The 18,410-nt window shown below is 58.6% G+C and overlaps 1 protein-coding gene across 3 annotated transcripts; it reads right to left on the reverse strand.

Moving 5' to 3' along the window:
* Positions 1–763: 763 nt before the first annotated feature.
* Positions 764–18,334, reverse strand: STARD3 (StAR related lipid transfer domain containing 3). 3 transcript variants are annotated; one of them, XM_051640568.1, is made up of 15 exons: positions 18,254–18,334; positions 14,363–14,630; positions 11,233–11,310; positions 10,936–11,013; positions 10,791–10,844; positions 10,588–10,705; positions 9,410–9,508; positions 8,708–8,763; positions 8,151–8,243; positions 6,791–6,853; positions 5,694–5,789; positions 5,128–5,207; positions 4,571–4,675; positions 3,265–3,358; positions 764–1,633 (listed from the first exon to the last, which is right to left on the reverse strand). In XM_051640568.1, exons 2-15 carry the CDS (start codon positions 14,564–14,566, stop codon positions 1,529–1,531), a joined length of 1,323 nt encoding a protein of 440 aa, XP_051496528.1. In that variant the 5' UTR covers positions 14,567–14,630; positions 18,254–18,334; the 3' UTR covers positions 764–1,528. The 3 variants fall into 3 exon arrangements, with proteins under 3 accessions (XP_051496528.1, XP_051496529.1, XP_051496530.1); XM_051640569.1 differs by having other exon boundaries at positions 18,258–18,326; XM_051640570.1 differs by lacking the exon at positions 9,410–9,508.
* Between the last annotated feature and the right edge of the window lie 76 nt (positions 18,335–18,410).

The following is an 18,410-nucleotide window of genomic DNA, read 5'->3' on the forward strand; positions in this document are numbered from 1 at the left end:
ACACGTGTGGCACCCGTGTGTGCCTGACCACGCTCGGCCTCATGTGGTGGCACCCCCAGGCTGATGGCTCCCCGGGAACACGGGACCGGACCCTGTGGGCACAGACAGGACCCCCTGGCCCCTGCCCAGGGCACGTCTGACCTGTCCCTGCTCACCACTGGCACCAGGGACACGATGGACCCACAGGTGACAACTGCTTTGTCAGTGGCCACTGGTAAGGTGGTGGCCACACTGCCCTGGGCCACCTATCCCAGGGTGGTGGTGGCCACAAAGGCCCATTGGGGTGCCAGGGTGTCACTCCTGGCCAGGCGGTGCCGGGGGAGCGGGCAGGGGGGTGCCAGCTCCAGGCCCCCCCGGCCGGGCTATTTGTGGGGCCAACAGATGGGGGCTGTGGACAGACGGGTGCTCAGCGGTGCCAGCACCAGGGCTCACGTGGCCACGGCTGCTGCTCCAGTGGCCACAGGGCTCTGGCCCCCTGAGTCACCCCTCCTGGGTCATCACCCCCCAGCCCTAGTGGTCCCACACCAGGGAAACAACCCAGGACAGTTGGGGAAACCTTTCCCCAGGGTGACCAGAGCAGATCCACATGCCACCGTGGGATGGGGGACAGTGACACCCACAGCCAGTGGCCCAAGGAGCCTGGAGGACCCATCCTTTGATTCTGGGGGGGACTTGGGGCTGGCCCCACTCCCCTGGCCACTTGCCCCCCCCCTCTCCTCCTCACTTTTATCCTCTCGGGACACAAGGGGGGTGGGCACAGCACTGCAAAGAGCACAGGGCTTTTTATTCTGAGAGGGGGCATCTGGAGGCATCAGGGGGGAACCAGACACCCAGGATGGGGGGCACAGAGTGCTCCAGGGTTGGGGGAGGGGGGCCTGGTGTGGGCAACCCCCCCCCCCCCAGCACTGCCGGCTGCACCCCCGCGTGTGGGGGGCTGGGAACTGCTTCCATTCCTGGCACACAACAGGGCCCCGGCGCTCGCAGGTAGAGAAGCCGCAGCCGCCCCCTCAGCCCCCCCTCCCCCTTCAAAAAAAAGGATAAAAGTCTCTGCTTAAGGCAAATCTGCCTCCGCCCGCAGCTGCAGGTGGGGGGGGATGAGCTCAGCTGAACCCCATGGGGAAACATGAGCAGTGGGGGGGGGGTCTGGGCAGCACAAAGGGGTCCCCTGCACAGGCAGACACAGACCTGTGTCCTCACCCCAACGTGGCCTTCATCTCCAGCCCCCCCCTCATGAAACTGGAGCAGCAGTACAGGAATCTGGTGGGGGAGGGGGGTCACAGAGAAGCCCCCCAACCCCAGGGTGAGGGGCAGGGGGAGGTCAGAGGGCAGGGCAGGGGTTTGGCACAGAACAAGTCAGTGGTTTCACGCTCCCAGTTGGGGGGAACGGTGGTGGGAGACAGAACTGAGCACCCCCTGCCTCCTCTGGGCACTGTTAGTCTGGGGTGTCCTCTCCCAGGCTGGGGGGGGGGTCGTGGGGTCCTTTCCCAGCTGCCCCTCAGCCACAGAACAATGTCCAGGTCCCCTCTGCTCAGGGCTTGCCAGCCAGCTCGCTGACCCGCTGCCGGAGGTGGAAGGCGAACTCGAACATGGTGGCAGCCAAGCTCTGGTGGATCAGGTAACGGGGCAGGCGGCCCTGGGGGGAGAGGGACAAACACGGAGCCATGAGACACGGTTGCTGGGGCTGTGGCCCCCATCCTGACCTGGCAGTGCCAGCCCTGGCTGAGGGGTGGCATCAGCACCACAGCAGGGAGCTGCTGCTTCCCAGGAGCTGCTGCTTCCCAGGAGCTCACTCTGGGGGAGGGACTGAAATGAGCTTTGATTTCTCTAAAAAAGCCCCGCACGGCTCAGCTCCCCCCCCCCCAGCCTCTGCTCTATTATGTGAGATGCATCAAAAAAAATATATTCCCTGCCTCTGTGGGGGATGGAAGCTGGGGGGGGGGGAGCTGTGCTGGGGGGTCCCAGGGGAGAGAGTCCTGGGGGGCAATGAAGGGGGTCTTGGGTGCAGGTAGGGACAGACAGACAACTACCCACAGCTCCTGGATTGGGGTGTTTGAGCAGAGACTTTGCCCTGGAACAGGTTTTCTCTGCAATGTGGAGGCAGGAGATCACGGGCCCATTGGCCCAGGGGTCATTTCAGACCAAAGCTCCAGCACAGACCCAAACACAGGGATGTGTGTGGTTCTCACCCTTCATCGCAGGAAGGGATGAGCCATGGGCTATAAATACGTGTTCAGGGCCAAAGGAAATGGCAGGACAGGCCAGGAGAGGGTCTGGGCACCAGCAGGGCCCTTCAGGAAGATGGTGGAAGCAGTTGACAGGAGGGTTATTAATAGCTCGGGCGCTTCGGCATTTCTCCCAGCACGGAGGCGGCAGTGGGTGAGCGCTCCTCAGCCCGGGAAGCACAAGGAACATCTTCCCTTTCCCAGCCCCATCCTGCCCGACCCAGTGGGTTCATCCCTCCCAACCCGTGGAAAACCCATCCCAAAAGGGCAGGAGGCCACACTCCTGCTCTGCCCCACCAAGAGCTGCTGCAAATCCTTTCCCCGAGGCAGGCAGGAGCTGAGCGACTTTGTGGGGAAGGAGGGACGTGGGAGGGGAGGGGGCTGCAGCTTTGCAGCAGAGCTGATGAATGGAGTCTTTGTGCTCCTGCTGCAGCACAGTTACCACGTCAGCCTTCAGTGGAGGAAGAAAAGGGGCAGCTCTGCTCCCCCCCCTGCCTGACCCTGCTCCCTTCCTGCTGCCTTTTGTCTGGGCTGACCGAGAGGGCTGGACCAGCAGCTCCACAAACAGCTCCAGCTCTGGGGCAGCTTGGAGGGACAAAGCACCTTTACCCCTGAGGGTGCAGATGCAGCCCCAGGGTATGTATGCAGCCCCAGGGTGTGTGTGTTGGGGTGTCTAGGAGCAGTGAATCATCCCTGCAGGGGGTTCCTGGGAGTGCCAGACAACCCTACACGTGCCTGTTTTCAGTCCCCAAAAAGGATCACAACCTCCTGTCCCCTCCTGCACACAGGGATGTGGGAGCCCTAAGTGAGATCTCAGCCAGGTAAGGACAAGCTTCCCTACCTCATACTGGGACAAAAGGGTGACTTTCAGGGGGCATTTAACATCCACCTGCAAAACTCCCATCCCTTTAGGGCAGCCTTTGGTAATGAGTCACTTTCCAGAGCAGGATCATGGCCACTGAGAACAGGGGACAGGTCCTCAGCACACAGCCCGGGGACACCAGGGATGGGACATTTGCCATTAGCCAAGAACTGGCTTTACCTTCAGGTCTGTGTTGAGGATCCAGATGAACGTGCAGACCCTGGGGTTGCTGGGACATTTCAGGATGATGAATCCTCCAGGCCCGTTCTCACCCCTGCAAGGAAGCAAGATCAGAAAGTGAGAGCCAGGGTTGGCTCCGGGGTGTCCTGCATGGATCCCGTGCTCACTCCTGCCCTGGCAGCCAGGACAGGAGCCCAGCAGGGGGGAGCAGATGTGCAGAGTGCCTGGGGAGGTGGCTGCTTCGGCTGCAGGGCCAGGCAGGTTTCCCACAGGTGTCCTGGCAGCATCAGGGCTGGGACTGAGGAGCAGCCGCTGCCTCTGGATGGTGCCAGCCCAGCCAACACCTGCTCTCCACCACGGGGAAGTTTCTGAGGGAAAACCCTGTGGAAATGGGTGCAAACAGCAGGTCCCAGGAAAGCCCTGCACCATCATTACAGGCTCAGCAAGGGGAGCCTTGTCACTACCCCCCCAAATCCTTCCTCACACCATCTGATCTGCCTCAGAGAGGACAGCTGTGCTCACACGCAGATTTCCCTTCCCTGTTCAGGAACACACTATTTTTTGCTGCATACATTTGTTGAAAGATTTTTCTAGGCCCTGAAGTCCCCAGCTTTTAAATAGACTGAGGCAGCTATAATGTCTCTGAGTTAAAATGTCAATTACTTTAACCAGATTATTAGGAAAAACAAAGTCAGTGCGTGAAGTGGCACAGCTGGGCCCCGGGCACCGCAGCAGACAGTAACAAGGAGTCCTTGTTTGCACAGACTAACCCCACTGAGATCCATCACGAAGCTATCTATCCCTTTGGAAGGGGGGAGGCCAAACCCTGCTGACACTTTGGGAGCCAGTCCATCCTGACGCAGCTCGTTTCACCCATGGGACCATCCCTCAATGTCCTCAGCCTTTAAAGTCAGTAAGTGAGCAGCTTACGAGAAGCAAAAGGCATCTGAGAGGCTGCAAGCGAGCCCCAGTCAGCTGTTTACTGCCCCTCAGAGATGGCAGCTGGCCCTGTTTGGGAATTAACTGGGACATAAACAGGATGCAGACTGGGTTGGGGTTTGTGCTGTGACTGGTCGACACCTCCACTCCCCTGAGCTGGGAAACGCCCGAGCGACACTGAACAGCACGGAGAGTTTCTTTGACAAAGGCAGAAGAACAAGGGAAGCAAGGTTTGGTTCCACAAATAGATCAGCTTCCTGCAGTGGCTGCCAGGAAGGCAGCAGGGTTTTTATTTAAGTGGCTTTTTGCCCTTGGCTCCAGCAACGTGTGTCAGATACCAGCTAAAAAACCAGAACCTGCCTCTTACCTGACATACTTGGAGAGCGGAGGCTTCAGGCTGTGCGTGGTCGATATCCCCGAGGAGATGTACCTGTCCCTCCTCCTCTCGATCCGGCGCACGTTCACAAAATCCCTGAGCAAAGAAAGAGCAGGAACTGCTTGAACAGAGCTGGGAAGGAGCAGATCCCGCTCCCCGGGCTGCTGGGAGAGGCTGTGGCAGGGCTGTGTCAACACGGGGACAAAGCACAGCGCCGAGCACTTCTCAGGGAGACCAACTGAGACAGATTTTGAGCTCTGAGATTCCTGCCAGAAAAGTCTGGAAGAGAATTCAGGGGTTCCTTGCCCTGGGGAGCGTTGCTGCAGAGCCAGCCCTGCTGCACCCCCCCTGGTTGCTGCTAGTGGGGGGAGAGCTCAGGGGAGCAGAGATGGGGGGGGGGGGGGGGGGGGGGGGGTCAGAGCTTGGGGAAGGGGGGGGTCAGAGCCTGAGGGGGGGCGGGGGCAGAGCTCTCCTGCTGCCATTAGACTTCTGTTCATCTTTCAGGAGGGTGCTGAGGGGCTCAGGACCAGACACTGGAATCAACTGACCTTGGGGACACGACCCCCCCTGCAGCCCCAGCTGCCACATCATAGGAGACAATGGTGTTGTCTTCGATCCGCTGCAAGATCTGGGGGTGGAAAGAAGAGAGATTTCCTCAGACTGTGCCCCTGGGTGGTGGGGACCCTCCCCTAAAACAGCACCAGGATTTGGAGGAACTGCAGTGTCTTTGGCAGCTGATCTGGGGCTAAGGGGGATGAGCTCTCAGGCAGCGTGTGCCCAGCTTTGTCTCCTGCCCCAGGACTGCCTTTTGGGGGGGGGGGGGGTGGGGGGTGGCGGGGGGCACAGGCCTTGTCTCTGGATCCCACCACACCAACACCCAAACCAGGGCAAAGCAGGCTTGGCTCAGCCACGGGCCCATCCCAGGGGCTGCGGGAGGCCGGGCGTGCAGCTGGCGGCCGCCGAGCGCAGGGATGGCGCGGATTTAACGCCTCGGTGCCTCGGATCCAGCTCAGCTCCAGCAGGGCCTGGGCACGGCCACTCTTGGGCTGGGAAGCTCCAACTCTCCGCTCCAAGGAGCTCCTGTGATTAAGCCATCTTTGTCCAGCACGCTCACCTGGCAAGCTGCCACCGTTCTGTTCCACAGGATCATCTTCTCAGGCTGGAGAATAACCTCCTGGTAAACCGTTTCAGCAGAGCACTGCAGGAAAGCCTGAAGACAGAGCCAGAGCAGTTAGCCAGCCCCCTGCTCCCCTCTCCCAAGATTATTTTTAAGGAACGCAGGGCAGATGACAGAGAACAACTGGGATAACAGGGGAAGGAGGCCTGGCCTGGCTCACACACACGTGCAAAGCAGAGGCTGTCACAGTGCTCTTGTTCCCAGGAGCCTGGGAGGCACATGGGGAGGCAGAGGACAGAGCAGAGCCCAGGTTTTGGCAGCTGCTGACCAGATCTGTGCTGGTGTCAGAGAGGGAAAATGTCTGTCTGTCTACAACATGGCAAGACAGATGGAGCTGGGGGCTGGCTCCTCTCCCACCCTAGCTCCCTCCACCTGCAGTCCTGCTGCAGGCCCATGGCTCCAGGAAGGTGCTGCACCCTTCCCTTCCCCACATCCCCACGGGACAGGGGTGGGGAATCTTTGGAGGCACAACAGTTAAACGCCTGGAACCATCCAGCTCTTCCTGGTGAACACGGAGCTGCTCCATCGGCAGCTCTGCCAGCGAGGCAGCATATGCACTGGAACAAAGAGAAGCCACGGCAGCCCCGACGCTTCATTAACGTGCGGTTCCCAGCCAAGCTGCTCCGGCGCGGGAGCGCGGCGCTTCCGAGCGGCTCTTCCCGGTGCCAGGCAGCAGCAGACGCACGCCCAGCCCTGGTCTTGCTGGCAATTAGTTGCAATTAGCCTCCTTGGTCAGATTAGTCCTAGATGCTGGGGTTGGAAGCGAGTCTTTGCAATCACCTGCTCCCACTTCTACCAGCAGAGTCGGGGGCCCAGCGTGTTTGCTGGGGAGTTTGTCCGCCAGCCAAGGGGCTTTCCTGGAGAGATTCCCCAGAGCGTGCAGTGCAGTTCATCTGCCTCCAGCAAACCAGGGTGTTTGCACCCTGACCCGTCCTGCCAGGGCCAGGAGAGAGGGTGAAAGCTGAGCCTGGCTCCCAGCAGAGCAGTCACCCTCTGCCACACAGGCTAAGGAAGTGATGCAGGGAAGTTCTTACCTTTAAAATAAAGGACTTGCCATGGAAAGGTATTTCAAAAGTGTAAACAACATCCCCAAAGTCCTGTGCAAGAAATAAGAAAGTTACATTAGCAAGATAAATCCCTTCTCTCTGGGGTAAAGTCTGCATGCCTGGCCCATCGTGCTGAAGGTCCCTGTCCTGCCCTCCACTGTCATCCCCCCAGCCAAGCAGGCACTGAGCACACTTCAGATGCCCAAATTTCCATAAACAAAACAACATCCAGGGCAGCAGTGGCGATGAGACAGAAAAAGAACCCACCCCGTGCCAGCCTGCAAGCTCCACAACAAGGTCACATTCTCTTTGTAGAGAGAGCCACCAACACCAGGGCAGGGGCTGGTGGCCAACACTGCTGCTGGTACCTACATCTGAGGAGAGCCTCCCCAGAGGGGTTTAGGGATGGACAGATGATAACCTTTCATCATTAGCCCCGTGTTAAATTCTGATTAGTCTATTTAAATCCATCCCCCTTTGGATAAAGAAAACAATCTGCCCAGCTAGTTTGGCATCAGACAATAGATCACTTGACAGGGGAATTTTAAACACCAGATGAGACTGCAGTTTGCAGGACTCGCACCCCAGCTGTGTTGTGAGCCCAAAAGCAGAAAGTGAGGCTGGTTTTAGGGGTACAGATGCTGTCCCTTCCTCTCCACCCTTCAAAGATGCTCTGGGGACCCCAGAAAACTCTACATGGCTCAGGGAATGACCAGGGCAGTGGGAAACAGGCAGGGCAGGGCCAGTGCTGCCTGGAGCAAGAGCTGTGACTTGCAGAGCCCTTGGGCTGGAAAGCTGCAAGGCAGAGACATCCCAAATTTACACTCCAGCACACACAAGGTCCCTGTCCTGAGGAAGGGGGGACACAAATGGCCTTGGGGGTGGGAGGAGCAGTCTGTGCCCCCCTTCTACTCCCACATGGGCCAAAGCTGCCCAGACAGGCCTGGTCTCCCCTGCCCAAGGCACATTGCTGTGGATCGAGGGCTGAAGCTGCATCAGTGGGACCCTCTGTGCCCCCCACTCCCCCCATGGCCCCATATCCAAATGCCCACCCAAGGTGAGCTGGCCACCCCCACTAATTGGGGGTGTGGGGGGGGAAACGGGCTCCCTCCTGTCACACAGGAAGGCAATTAAACATCTAATTAAATAAGAGGGGATTTTACATTTAACTGAACTGGAAGAGATTCCTAATTCAATCAGGTAATTGTAACGCTTGTTAATTTTTCATGTCACAAGGAGGTTTCAAAAGCCTCGTTTGTCCTCCTGGTTTTGCTAAACCACCCGTGCTCCCTGTGGCAGGGGGGCAGATGGGGAGGGAGGCAGGTGGGGAAGGGGGCACAGCACTTACATTATTTTTCTCAAACTTCCAGTTCTCCTCCTGGGCGAGGATTTGGTCCACAACCTCCATGGCATCCCTGCCCTGCCGGACATACTCTCTCTCCTAGGAGAGAAGGGCTCCATGAGCTGGGTGGGCAAAGCTTGTTACCCACCTCCCAGGGCTGGCAGAGGGAAGGGGGGATATCTCCCATCACCACACCACAAAAGTCTCTTAATTTGGGTCACAGGGACGTCATTTTGGAGCTCAAAGTCACACTCCCCACCCTGGCTTGGATCCACACATTGGCTGCATCTACCAGCCCAGCTCCTGCCTTAATGCAGGGGTTTCCAGCAGGCAAAGGGCTCCGAGATGCCTGGAGCTTCTTCCTGTGGAGGGGCCAGAACCAGGGCTGGGCAGCAGCAGAACCACCTGGAAAAAGGCTGGGAACAACCTGTGCCCAGCCAGGCCTGGGGGAGGTGAAGGACAAGCCATGGTTCAGCCAGGTGAGGTGATGCCCTTCCCAGGATGTGACCATGTAACCAGGGATGGGAGAGGGAAGGGGACAGAGGGACATGCTGCCTGCTCACCTGAGCTGTCAAGGCCTTCCTGCCCGTGCCCTCCTCGTCCGACTCATTGTCCGACCCTAGAGGGGGGCACACAATTAACACACAGGTGATGAAGACCCTGCTAGTACAACCTCCCTTGGACAGTGTCTGATCCCAATGATCCCAGACTGGTTTGGGTTGGAAGGGACCTTAAAGATCCTCCAGTTCCAACCTATCCAGAGCCACCTGATGGGAAGAGCTGTCAGGGGGATGGTCCTGACAGCCCAGGCCCCAGATGAGTGGGCAGGCTCTGCTGTCTGGGAGGCTGAGCAGGAGCTCATGTCACCTCCCCTTGGACAACTGACATCCTCTGGCTCCCAAGCAGCAGAGCTCTCTGGATCTGGCACGTGGCAGTGTCACAGGGCAGTGACTTGTTGCCAGCTCCTCACCTGCTTGTGGCAACTCACCCCCGTGCCCTCATACCAAGTTCTTCACCCACAGCTAAAAGCATTTAATCCCAAGACCACAAAAGACTCTGGTTTCCCACAGGGCCAAGGCCAGGGACATGGGACTGAGGTCTGCAAAGGGCACAGAGACAACGTGGCTGTGTCCCTGTGTCCAGGGGAGCCGCTGCCAAGGGCTGGGATAATGAGACAGAGCCCAGAGAGGAGGTGATGATGGAGGTGAGGAGTCCCAGGAGGAATGGAGGGGAAGGAGGTGGGGAAGGGAGGCAGCCCAGCTCACCTGCAAAGGACTCCGGTGGGGAGTAGAACTGCCCCTCAGAAAGGGCTCTGGGGTAGAGCAGGGGCCCACGAGCAGCTGCAGCCTGAGCTGCCAGGTACCCTGAGGAGCAAAGCACCAGGTCTGGCACATGGGGAGTCCAACACTGAGGGGTCCCGGGGTCCCCCAGCCCCTCCACCCCCAGCTCAACCACCCTCCCAGCTGCTCTCTTGTCCAGACACAGCCAGTCTGCTGCACTGACACCAACCAGCCCACAAGCTTTTCAGCTCCTATTGCCTCATCTTTTGTTTGAGACATTTTATCTGCATGGAGATCAATGGGCTCTTTTGCCTGTCAAATCCAAAGGCGATTAAGCATCTAATTAAATAAGAGCTTCCCCTGGAAGCAATTTGGAACCTGAGCCTAATCCAATAGAGGCATTAAACACTTGATCATTTTTCATCTTAAAGCCTCCTTGCAAGACCCAAACATCCTCTGGTGTTTTCCAGCCAGTCACTGTATTTCTGATCAAGCCCTGCTTGACAAACACTCCTTCACTACGTGCCATTTCCCACCCCTTGTTTGTCAGTTAAGCCCAGGAGATCCACAAACTCCTTTTGCTGCTTTAGGAACAGGCACCCCGTGCCAGGCCAGGCTGAGCACCCGCTCCCTAGAAGGAGCCCTGGCAGGTTCAGGTGCCCAGCACCATAGGGTGGTTTGTAAAGCATTAGGTCAGCCTCAATCTCCATGTAGTCTGACCACAGGCTGTAAAATTTCACACCCCATAACTCACACCACGCCCCTGTAACGTGTCTGTGACTGGAGCAATCCTCTCCCAAAGGTCTCCAGTCCAGATCCAAAGACAAATACCCGGGGACAGAGAGTCCAAGAGCCTGGCATTTGTCCCACTATTTCAAAACATTTTCCCTGCTGTGGAGGTGAGCTCTGCTTCCAACATGCCTGGCTTCAGGATCCAGGCACTGGAGAATCTGGCACGTTTTTTTCTCCGCTCAATTAAAACATGTTTTTTATAATCTGGTATATACCATAACAGAATTAAGTCAGGCACTTGCAGTCACAGCCAGCCTGGAGATCACTTCTCCATAAATGTCATCTCTGTCAAGGTGCTGCCAAAGCAGCAGAAACCCCAGACCTGGTAGTTTCATCTACCAACTCCTGCCAGAGAGGAGCGAAATACTCACATCGTTCCTCTTCTGCTTCCTGAGATAGGACTTTGAAATCCAGGAACCAAGTCTCCAGCCAAGCAATGACAAAGGAGACGATGGGAAGTAAATAGCCAAAAGCCCCTTTGGTCAGAAGCTGCATGGAAGGAAACAGGGAGTTCACAGGGGTGGGAAACCAGCAGCAGCCCAAAGGAATCCCCCGTGAGCCCAAGGAAACCAACCTCAGAGAGGATGACCTTGACGATCAGGAAGGCACTGGATACCAGTGTAGTGACCTGAAAAATGAATGTAGGTCTCTCAGGATCCCTGTGAATCCCAGGTGGAAGGAGGAAGGTGAAAGCAGGAAAGCAGGAATGGCCTCCTTACCGCGATGACCCACCAGTGGCGCAGCCGGACGAGGGCGTAGGCCAGGAGCAGCACCGCGAAGCGGAAGAAAGCCAAGACCTGGGAAAACAAGAGGCCATAGACACCAGTCACTGCCTGTGTCCCTCTGCCAGGTGCTGGGGGGGATGGGACACAGCTCCTGAGGACCCAGGTGGGGTCAAGGCTGTGACAACTGGGCTGCAACCGGCCCAAACCTGCTGAGCCAGGCGAGGGGCAAAGCCGTGGGGAGACCCCGATGCCAGAGCCGTTCCCTCACCTGCCACGCTCTGGGATACTCACAAATATATCAAAGAAGGAGGTCTTGAACTTGTAGCAGATGATTTCACTCTCCAGGTTCTTCTGAATGCCCTCCTTGGTCTGCAGGGGAGGCAGGAAGGCAGAAAGCCATTGAGTGCACTGATAAGAAACTAATGGCAGAGAGAGCCCAGCCAGGCGCTGACCGGGGTTATCGCTGGGGCAGGGGACGCATCAGGAATACAAATGCCATGGGCTGCTCTGCCAGCACAGGCCCACGGGAGGGAGAAATGGCCCATTTCACCCTCGGTTCCACACCGAGGAGCAGGAGCTGGGCAGGGAAAGCTGGAGCAGCACGTGGGTACATTAAACATTCCTACGTGGGAGGTTTCTAGCACCGAGCGCTCGGCACAAGCAGCGCCACCGATCACAGCACTCCCAGCCCAAAGCCCCTGGTCAGACAACACCTCCCACTCGTGGCCACCACTTCCCTGGGTGGCTTTGGGTGACAAGACTGCAGCTGTTCAGGAGGAGAATGGGGGGAAAAAGTTAAAAACCCCAGGGAACAGCTTCCCTAGCACCTTCAGAACAAAGCGCCTCCCGCAGCTGGATAATCAAAACACCTCTCAGTGCTCACTCAGCAACCTAGTGGAATTTTAAGGATCCCCTCTCCCTTCTTCCAGGCCAGCTGGCTCCCCACGGCTGAGCTGCCCTCCAGGAAATCTGACAGGGGAAGTCAAGCAGCAGGTTCAAATGGGCTGGCAACGGGGAAGAGGGAGGAGAGGAGCAGGAGGGACAGCAACAGTGCACAGGGATCTGAGAGAGGCAAAATCACATTCTGGGATATTGCACAGGAGTGTGGAAAATGCTCACAGAAGAGCTCTCTTGCCTCACCCCGAGACAATCTGGGGTCTGACAGCCCTGGTACTTTTGTCACCATAAATCCTGTTCTCAGAAGCCTGGAATGAATGTTTATGAGGAAGTGGATGGCTCAGGTAACTGGAACAAATGCTTCACCTTTAGGCTATTGGTTTGAGTGCAGCCCAGCTGGCCAGCACGCTGCTCCAGCCTGACAGCTGTTTGATGAGCTGTGAGAAACAAGTTGGTGGATCTCAGGCCAGTTCTTGGCAGCCTGGTGTCCTGGCTCTCTCTCATCAGACAGTCCAAGGACAGAAGAGGCAGCCACTGGGAAACAGTCCCTCTAGGTCAGGGTTGGTGCTTCATACTCGGGGCAAGGGGGAGGAGGGCAGAGCAGTTCTGCACCACTGCTCCATCAGATCCACAGCTACAGGACTCGTACCAGCTGAGCTACCACCAAAACCCTCCTCCCCATCCCACAACTCCCCTAAGACACCCTGCAGGAGACACAGGGAAGGCTTTGGCTTGTGATTTCGGGGAAGAAGAACTCATTGGAGGCACCTCCCTGTCCCCAGGAGCAGCAAGCTGGCAGAACTACAGTTTGAGGCAACAGACATTTAACCAGGGCCAATTTGCTCAGCTTATCTTTGCAGCAAAGGAAACGGTTTGATAAAAAAAGCATTAGTCATGATAGAAAATCGTTGCTCTTCATAACTAGGCAAATAAGCAGTCCTAATAGCTTTAAATATGCAGCATCTCAGCTCAGGGCCCAAATATCAGCAGTTAGTCACTCATTAATGGCTACCTGCAAGACCTACGCTCGCAGTCACCCTGGTGACCGTGCTGGCAGATTGTCTCCCGGGGGCTGGATGTTTTGATTTGCAGACAGCTCCTCTCCAGAGAGCCCAGAGAACAGGAGCAGGAGGCCAGGGTCCAAGCCAGGTGCCCAGGACACCATCAGCATCCCTGGAATGCTGGCCCAGAGATGCTTTTTCCTAGCTGGGGGGAGGTGAGGAGGTCTCTTCAGGCTCTCTGTGGCTGGGCAGGGAGAGCAGGGAGCTGCTGGCTGAGACAATCTGTTAAGTGCAGACACTCAGGAGATAAACAGGGCAGAGATAAGAGCTGCTAAGTGAGCACAGGATCCAGTGCTGATAAACAAAGGCCAGACACAGCAGGACCAGGCTCTATCTGCCCATCTCTGCTCAGGTTGTTCCAGGGAGGACACGTAGTGCCAGGAACCCAGCACGGCTGAAACCAGTTGGGACCAGTTCAGGAAAAATACAAACAAAATCCAGCCCAGGGAGTAACTTTGACCCGATGGGATTGAGGTCAATACACTGGATTTCCCCCTGGTGGCTGCAGCAGCTGACACACCAAACCCCTCCTGCTCCCCTTCCTTACCCCCTGCAGCACCTCCCACTTCCAGCGGCCGAGGCTGGCAGCAGTTTGCTGGGAACAAAGCTCCCAGCTCCTTTTATCTCTGCCCAGCAGCTTGGGGGGCTGGGGGTGAGAGTCACAGAGTGGTGGGGGTTGGAAGGGATCTCTGAAGATCATCTAGTTCAACCCCCTACAGCTGATCCCACAGGAACGTGTCCAGGGGGGTTTGGGATGTCTCCAGGGATGGAGACTCCACAACCTCTCTGGGCAGCCTGTCCCAGTGCTCTGCCACCCTGACAGTACAGAACTTTCTCATCATATTCAGCTTGAACCTCCTGTGCTCCAGCTTGTGCCCACTGCCACATGTCCTGTCACTGGACACTGCTAAGAAGAGTCTGGTCCCACCCTCCTGACAGATACTGATCAGCACTTAGGAGATGCCTCCTCAGCTTCCTCCTCGACCGGCTGAACAGCCCCAGCTCTCCCAGCCTTTCCTCATGAGGCAGATGCTCCAGTCCCCTCATCATCTGTGTGGTGAGAGGAGGGTCTGCAGCTCCCCCCCTGCTCCATGGATGCTGGGAGAAGGGCTCAGCAGCTGCTCAGTCAAGGCAGCCAGAGGCTCCACCTAAGGCCAAGGGAGCAGGAGGGAAACCTGGCCAACTGCAGGACCTGTGAGTCCACAGGCCCCAGATCTCATTACAGGACAACACAGGAGGGTGCTAATGACCCTGGAGAGCCACAACAGAGCCTGGCTGCAGGAAACAAGCTGGGCTGGAGTTTGCACTGACTGTGCAGGAGCTTCGGCCAGTGCCAATCCAGGAAGCACTGGGAAGAGCAAACAAAGCCTTGGCTCAAGGCTTGTGACACGGAGCAATTAATGCAGAGGGAACTCAATTAAAAGAAGGACCAAGACTGCACGGGTTGGCTCCCCCCAACTTACGTTCAATTCGATTATCCACAACAAGGAGATGAAGAGCAGGTCGAAGGTGACGAAGAGGCAGAAGGTTCTCCTCACGTCTGAGATGGCTTTCCTCTTCTCCGGGGAGAAGTAGCAGTATGGGGAGAAGCCCTGGCTCTGGGACAGGGAGGTGCTGATGGAGGCGATGGCTGGGAGGCTTCGTTCCAGCTCTGTTGGTTTGCTCATCCTTGGCCCAAGCCTCTTGGGGCCTACGTCAGTCGGGGCAACATCTGCCAAGTCAGGGCTTCACCTACAGAGAGACACAAAGGGGACCTTCAGGTCTCCAGATTTCCCTTTTTTTCCTCTTTTTTTCCCAAATCAGATCCCGTCTGGTTTACAGTTCCTGAGGGAAAAGGATAATTCTGGCTTTTGTGGCTGGCAAAGAGCCTCCCTCTCTGAAGCAAAGACACCCGGGGCTGCTCCCCCCGGCACCCACATGAAGCACAGGCACAGACCTTCCCCCCTCAGATCACCACAGGAAAGGAGGAACTGGCTGAGAATGGCTTGGGAGGGTCCTCAGAGCCACCAGTGAGTGTCACCAGCAGCCAGAAGCAGCTGCCCAGAACGTGCTGGCAGCACAGCCAGCCAGGCCGGGGCTGCAGCCAGCGGCCGCAGCAGCAGATGGCAAACCCTGTGGAGATGCCACAGCAGCAGGAAAAGGGACCTCAGGGTGTTTCCATGGAAAAGAAGCACCTCCCAGGATCCCAGAGCCACCCAGCACAGCTTCCTCTGCAGGGAGAGACCCAAGGCTTCCAGGGGCTCCATGTTTTGCACAAGGCAAAGCTGGATATTCCCAGATCCCACCCAAGAGAGAGGAGCCTGCTCCCTCCAGGAGCCAAACTTCACACCCAGCCCAGTGGAGCAGCAGGAAGGTGGTGGGGCCAGGGCTGCTGTCCCAGCCTGGCAGTGTGAGGTGTTGAGATCCAGAGGCTGTTTTCCCCTGGCCCTGCCAACCATTGTATTAAGATCTTTCCCCTCCGTCAGCACAGCACAAGGAGGCCACTGTGCTACCGGCCCGTGCAGCTCAGCACACGCTGGGGACAAACAAGGAAGGAGGACACCAAAAACAGGGCAGGGATCTGCCAGGCCCTGGCTCTGCCACCCACGACAGGGCACAGCTACAAAATCGTTCTCTGCAAAATGTTCCTGCTCAAGGACATTTTGCCCCCCCCCCCCCCAAAAAAAAAAGAGATTACTCGCTGCATTAGTTGCTGCCCCAGCAGTTCCCCACCCTCCTGCAGCCCTGGGAGGCTGGTTTGCCCACAGATCTCACTTGCAACAACCTGGAGGCTGCAACGTCAAATCCAAGGAAAAAAGCCTCCAAGAAGGGACAATCCATGGGGCAGGGCTGCTGCCAAGCCCACCAGGTGCTGGAGCAGCTCCAGGAGCAGAGCCCAGCCTGATCTGGGGTGATTTTGGGGTGCCTGCACCAGCAGCTTCTGCATCCCAGCCGGGCTCCTGTCATGTCCCTGTTAGTGTCTCCTGGAGGCACTTTGGAAGGAGCTGGGAGACTTGTCAGTTTGGATCAGTAGCAGCAAGGGCAGCCCTCGCCAAGCAGAGAGAGGGGCCAAGAGAGGAAAGTTAAGAGACATCTGTGAGGGCTGAATAAAACATGGGATCTGTGAGGGGCCTTCCCTCAAACACCACTTTGCACTTAGGCAGCACCCTGAGACTTTCACAGTGCTTTAAAATCACCCAGGCAAGTCTGTGGGGGGTGCTGGGACACACTGCTCTGCTGAGACCCCCCCACTAAAGGGCTGGGTCCAGTTCTGAGGTCTCAAACACCAGGAGGACATGGAGCTCCTGGAGAGAGTCCAGAGGAGCCACAGAGATGATCTGAGATCTGAAGCAGCTCTGCTCTGGATACAGGCTGGAAGAGTTGGGGTGTCGAGAGAGAGAAGGCTCCAGGGAGACCTCAGAGCACCTTCCAGTGCCTGAAGGGGCTCCAGGAAAGCTGGGGAGGGACTGGGGACAAGGGCAGGGAGGGAGAGGACAAGGAGAATTGGACTATAACTGGAAGAGGGAGATTTAGGTTGGACATGAGGAGGAAATTCTTCCCTGTGAGGGTGGTGAGACCCTGGCCCAGGTTGCCCAGGGAAGCTGTGGCTGCCCCATCCCTGGCAGTGTTGAAGGGCAGGTTGGATGGGGCTTGGAGCAGCCTGGGCTGGTGGGAGGTGTCCCTGCCCACACAGGGGGGTTGGATCTAGATGATGTTTGAGGTCCCTTCCAACCCAAACCAGCCTGGAATCCTCTAATTCTATGGACATGGCCAAGAGCAGGGACAAGTGAGAGCCCCTGTCCTGAGGGAGGAGCAGGAGGGGCTGCAGGGACAAGGGGCAATGCCAGCCCATGAATCCCAGTGGGAAGCACATGGAGGAGGACAGAGGGGTCTGGAGACATGGCCAAGACCCTGCAAGTGCTGGCACAGAGATCCCAGCACCAATGGACACTGGGATGGATCCGAGAGCTGTGCTGGGACACGTCCCCTCCCTGGGAGAGGCCAGAGCAGCCCCAGAGAAGCTCCAGTGTCACCCCCCCCCTCAGTGTCACCCCTTTCCACTGGCAGCTCTTAGATCCAAATCACATGCTTGTCATTAGCGCACGTTTGCATGCTAATGACATGCTAATGACACGTCTCACAGCCTCTCCATCGTGTGACTCTGCTTCTCCTCCCGCGCCCCCGACTTCCTCCTCCTCCTCCTCCTCTCATGTGACACCTTCACCAGCTCATTCCCCCGTCACCTCCTCCAAGTGTCACAGCCCTTGCACGGGGGCAAGAAATGCCCCGCAGAGGGACAGAGCCTTCAGTGACACCAGCTGCAGGCGCCTCACCCCGCAGCAGCGTGTGTCCCCGCGGGGAGAGAGAGACAGGCCTTTGAAACCGAAAAGGGAAACACTGAAGTGAGCTGGACACTAAACCTCACCCCAAAGAGCACGTGAAGTGACCCAAGGTCACCAGGACAGGGCTGGACAGGCCCTGTCCTGCTCACGGGGGGACCCTGGGGGGGGGGTCGGAAGAGCCCTGGATGCTGCTGCTCCCAAAAGCTGCTTCCCGGGCACCGGAGGCGCTGCTGCCGGGGCTGACAGGGACCGGCCACCGGCGGGATGCGGGGGCGGGGGCTGCGGCTCCGGGGTGTCCGTGGACGGCCAGAAGCCCCGCGAGGGGCGGCACGGCGGGACACCCCACCGGGACACCCCACCGGGACACCCCACCGGGACACCCCACCGGCTCCCGGCGCCCGCGGAACATGGTCCTTCCCCGCAGCTTCAGCCTCCCGGGAGACCGGAGCCCGGCGGGAAAGGGGGACGTGTCGGTGAGAACGGGGCAGACCAAGCCCCGGCACGGCCCCCCAGCCGGGGCAGCCCCCCCCGGGAGCACCGGGACCATCCCGGGCTGTTCCCGAGGGGCCGGTGTTGGCCGAGGGGCGGGGGAGGGCAGCGCCGGGACCCGGTGAGCCCCTCTGCCAGCCCCTCGGGACCCGGTGAGCCCCTCTGCCAGCCCCTCGGGACCCGGGCACCAGCCCGGGGAAGCGCCGCAGCCTCACCAAGGGCTCCCGGGACCGTCAGTGCCCCGGACCCGCCGGTAAACCCGGGAGGCGAGAGCACGGCGGGGATCCCCGCCCGCCCCGGGCCCACCCGGGGCTCCCCTTGGGAAGGATGTCCCGGGGAACCCCACACCGCAGGGCTCCCCGGGCCCAAAGCCTGGGGAGAACCGGTGACGAGCTCACCCGGGACCGAACCCCGGCTCCCCCCGGGACAGCCCCCCCGGCGGCCGCGCTCCCGGTGGCGGCTCCGAGGCCCCGCCGCCCCCGCCCCCTGCGGGCCCCGCACAACCGGCCACGACCCCCCCACCCCCCCCAAGAGCCCCGGTACCTGCCGCGGCCACCGGGGCCGGTCCTCACCGGAAGCTGACCCCGGCGCGAGCCGCTTCCGGCCCCGCCGCCGCCTTTAACCCCAGAAGGGAAAGGGGAGGCTGCGCCGGCACCGACCATCGCGGGGGGGGATGGACGGGCCCAACGGGGACGGGGGG

The sequence above is a fragment of the Apus apus genome, chromosome 25 (assembly GCF_020740795.1).
Source record: "Apus apus isolate bApuApu2 chromosome 25, bApuApu2.pri.cur, whole genome shotgun sequence".
NCBI lineage: Eukaryota > Metazoa > Chordata > Aves > Apodiformes > Apodidae > Apus > Apus apus.